Source organism: Sinocyclocheilus anshuiensis, unplaced genomic scaffold, assembly GCF_001515605.1.
Source record: "Sinocyclocheilus anshuiensis isolate Anshui unplaced genomic scaffold, SAMN03320099.WGS_v1.1 scaffold665, whole genome shotgun sequence".
Classification (NCBI taxonomy): domain Eukaryota; kingdom Metazoa; phylum Chordata; class Actinopteri; order Cypriniformes; family Cyprinidae; genus Sinocyclocheilus; species Sinocyclocheilus anshuiensis.
Window position 1 is genome coordinate 754,806 of NW_015537961.1, and position 4,511 is coordinate 759,316.

At 30.2% G+C, this 4,511-nt stretch overlaps 1 protein-coding gene across 1 annotated transcript in view; it reads right to left on the reverse strand.

The window, feature by feature from the left end:
- LOC107667070 (uncharacterized) overlaps positions 1–4,511 on the reverse strand; it is a 55,187-nt gene that overhangs the window by 22,593 nt on the left and 28,083 nt on the right. The window contains exons 14-17 of the mRNA XM_016458669.1: positions 3,038–3,187; positions 1,888–2,037; positions 483–739; positions 290–401 (exon numbers count right to left, since the gene is read on the reverse strand). Of these exons, the coding sequence (XP_016314155.1) occupies positions 290–401; positions 483–739; positions 1,888–2,037; positions 3,038–3,187 (669 nt within the window). The remainder of the gene's footprint in view (positions 1–289; positions 402–482; positions 740–1,887; positions 2,038–3,037; positions 3,188–4,511) is intronic.

Here is a 4,511-nt window from a genome sequence, read left to right on the forward strand (position 1 = left end):
CACACACACACACACACACACACACACACACACACACACACACACACACGATTACTGATTATATTATTAAATTAATGATATTAGTTTTTATAAATAGATTTATCAGTGTAATATAATATAAACATTACAAATTTAGTTCATAAGTTTTATAAATATACATTTAATAATATTATACTAATTAAATTAAATAATATAATATTAATTAATATATATATATATATATATATATATATAAAATTGATATAATATGATTAATGCAAATAAAATTGTTATTTATTTATTAAATAACATTGCTGTAGTGACTTTCCTCGAGCTCCAGCTTCTCCAGGAACTCCGTGAGCATCCGCGTGTCCTGCAGCTCTGAGCTCTGCTGGGTCAGTGCCATCTGCACACTGCTGAACCTGAAAGAAACACCCACGCTCATACATCCGAACACCGCAGCGCAAACTACATCTATGTTGTGTCGAACCGGCGGCACATACTTCTTCTCCACGTCCTTCAGCCGTGCAGGAAGCAGCTGAGTGTGAAGATGTCTTTGACTGCTCAGATGATCTACTTCCTGTCTGAGGGTCTGCAGCTCCAGACGTCTGGCCTCCAGCTCCTGCTCCAGCTGGCAGCTCTCTTGCTCCGCCACGCTCACGGACTCGGGGTCTCCAGCCAGAGATGCCTGCCTGATGGACAGCTCCACCGCCTCTAACCATGCCTCCAGACTGGCCAGAGACTGCAGCATCCGCACCACCTGCCAATCACAGTCACACGACTCGCAATGATCAATTAAACACAGCTGCTGTGGTCGGTCTGTCACAGTTTATACAGGAAATATTCTCTGCAATGCACAAATCACAAATACACTCATGAGACAGAGCAGACCATTGCATTGTGAGATATAATATTCCATGATTCCACACTGAACAATTAACAAACTGCATGCATTTGGCAAAAATATGATTACTCTGGATTTGAAATCAAATTTTGTGAATATCTTCTCTTTTGGCAGTCCAATGAAATGATGAGTCAAAGAGATAAAAAAAAAATGCAAATATGTCCTAATATTTAATTCATTTTATTTTTGCCCTTTTTATGTTACTTTCATTTTGTTTGCCTGCTATTGTGTTATTTGTATTATACATGTATTCAACTTACAACTTTTGCATTGTGACATTATTTTTAAGACAATTAAGCGCATTTTCTATCAAAAATCACTAATGCAGCGACACATTTTATTCGATTTTTCTGCATTCCCCATTACATTTTCAAAACTGTAACAAAGTAAATATTAAATGCAACAAAACAAAAAAATTGCAATATATTATTTTTATTTTATAATGTAATCAGCATAAATGAAATATGTAATCTAGACACACACACACATATATATATATATAGCATTATAGTGATGAAAATGACATTAAAATATCTTTTTTTTTTTGCAAAACATTTCTTCCTGCAAAATACACTGTACAGTGTCTACTATTTATGTGAAACAGTATGCAAAATGCACTGATCAATATTTCAAACAGTAGTCATGTTTCATAACATAAGTTATGCTACATGTATAATCCATCTTGTAAACTAATACTGTTTTTGCATTTTTATTCTAGTTTTGAGTCATTTTTTTGTCAGTGCAATAAAAAAAAGGTCAAATCATGATTGATAGCATTTCCTGTTCATCACACTGGAAATGGACTCTCAATGTTGCATGCACTGCATTGTGGGATACAGTACTCCACACAGTGTGCTCTAGTTGTATGTGGGCATTTCTTGGAATAATAAATGGCATAATAAATGGCATATGTTGCTCAGTATACAAACTGCACACTAATTTCTTTCAACAACACAAGGCAATATGCCATTCCAAACATTCAGGGAAACACCAGATATATGTACCCTGTAGTTGAGCTCCTCTGAGACCTTCAGGACCAGACCGTTCCTCTCATGTCTTCTCTTCAGCTCGTCCCACAGAACCTTCAGCTGACTCAGAAACTCCTGGATCTTGATGCTGCCCGGATGCTGAGCCCTCACCAGACTGTAACCCTCCTGGATGGGAACAAGACGTCTGACAATTTTTACATTTGAAATAATTTATGCATACATATTTGTTAAATATATAATATTCACATTATTTTATATGTCTCATTTCCAATTCATATTAATAATATTAAACTAAGTATAATTTTAATGATAGTCATTTTCATTATGGTTAAGGACTAATATTATTTTTTTATTAAATGTGATAATGATATTAATTTTTTGTAATATTTATCAGTATAATATACATTTTATAGCATTGCTATTTTAAATAAATTATATATGCATGTATGTGTGTATATATTAGTTCATATAAATATAATTTATATATAATAAAATTAATGCTAATTCAATTAAAAATAATGAATAATGATTTAATTAAAATAAAAAAGTTATTTTATTATTAATGAGCATTAATAATTATTATAAAATTTGACAATTATATACATTTTATAACATTTATCAGGATTTAATATAAACAAAAACACTTTTCAATTAAGGTAACATCATCAATCCTGAACACACACATTTAGACAAAACACAACTACAAAACAAGGCTAAAACGGCCACAAAATAAAACTCAAAACACGCTATTTTAAATAATTAAGTCAAAAACATATCAAATGACTCACTATTTTGAATCAGCTCACTGAAATTAACCATCCACACTAATTAATTTGCTATAATGTATCAAACTTACACAATATTTCATTGATAAGCAGAAAGAAAAATCATAAAATACACAATTTCATCGTATTCAATTTAATTATGATTTAAACTAGAAAAGTAAAAAAAAAAAAAAAGACTTGAGGATATATTCTCTCAATAAAATGTGGCATGCAGTAAGAAATCGATGCACTACATTTCTACTTGTTGGAAAAAGTAGCTTCTTCTAAGCTTAATTTTTTTTTTTACACATTTCCAGAAACTGCATTACCAATAGACAAAAGTTAGTGTTAGATGAGGTATGTGTGCACAGCTGTTGTGTAAAGCCAGTGAACACTCTCACCTTCTTGACCAGCTCTATCCTGGCTCTGTTGGACAGGATATCCTGTTCCAGTGAGGCCTGGTGCCTCTTGGCTGCTGTAAAACCGTTCGGCCCGGCCAAACTGCAGATCTGAGTGGCCATCGCAACGCTGTCTTTGAGCCAGGAGAGAGTCTGTGGAGAATACAAAGAGAACATGAACATGCTCAAAGCACCTAGAGACTCCCGACATAGGCAGCGGTCTAATCCACATAAACTGCACAAGAGATGCACCATTGACTCATTCCTATACAGTAGTCAGACATTAGCATGTTGCTCAGCTAACAACACAACACTCTAATAATCATAATACAAACAACACAAATATGAAATATGAAAATAACCTACATTTTCACTAGAACTATGTTTAATGATATTTAAGTAAGTTATTGAATGAATTCTAATAATACTTATTCTAAATTTATTCTAAGTTTTAGTATATAATAATAATAATAATAATATTAAACTAAGCATTATAATATTAAGCAAAGTATAATTTTAATAATAGTAATTTTTATTGATTAATGACTATTAATAATTTATTAAATTTAATTTTAATATATATCACCATAATATGCATTTTTATAATATTGCTATTATCTATCTATCTATCTATCTATACACACACACACACACACACACATATATATATATATATATATTAGTTTATATACATATAATTTATTTAAATAAAACTGATGCTAATTTATTTCAGATTTATTAATTAAATAACATTCATATTTTAAAAGTCCGATTTCTAATTAATATTAATAATATTAAATTAAGAATAATTTTAGTAATAGTAATTTTCATTATGGTTAATGACAAATATTAATAATTATTAAATTTGATAATGATATTCACTTTTATAATATTTATCAGTATAATATAAATGTGCTATTTTAAATCAATTAGATATATTAGTTAATATAAACAACTGATATAAAAACAATTGATGCAAATTAAAAATATTAATGCTATTTTAAGTCTGATTTCTAATTAATATTAAAGTATAATTTTAATAAGTTTAATAAGATTTTTATTATTATTAATGATCATTAATAACGTATAACTATCATTTATAAGTATCATAAAATTACAGTAATTTTATATCATTTATCAGTATAATATAAATAAATATATGTGTGTGTATTTGTATTCTTATTATTTTAAAAGTCTGATTAATAATTAATATTAATATTTTTTTTTAATATTAAAGAAACCTGTCTTTTGGAACAGCCTTTATGTCAAGAGCACACCTACTAGAGTACACCTACCTAAAGGCTTCCTAGGTAGGTAGCTTACTAGGTTTTAGAAATGCTTTCCAGGTAGTCAGCTCACTAGGTTTTTAGAACCGAACCGAGGCATCACATTCCATGATTTAAAAAAACAGGAAGACATATTTCTAACAGAAAGAGACGAGAGATCCTTATTTAGACCTGGCTGACCTCTGAACCGC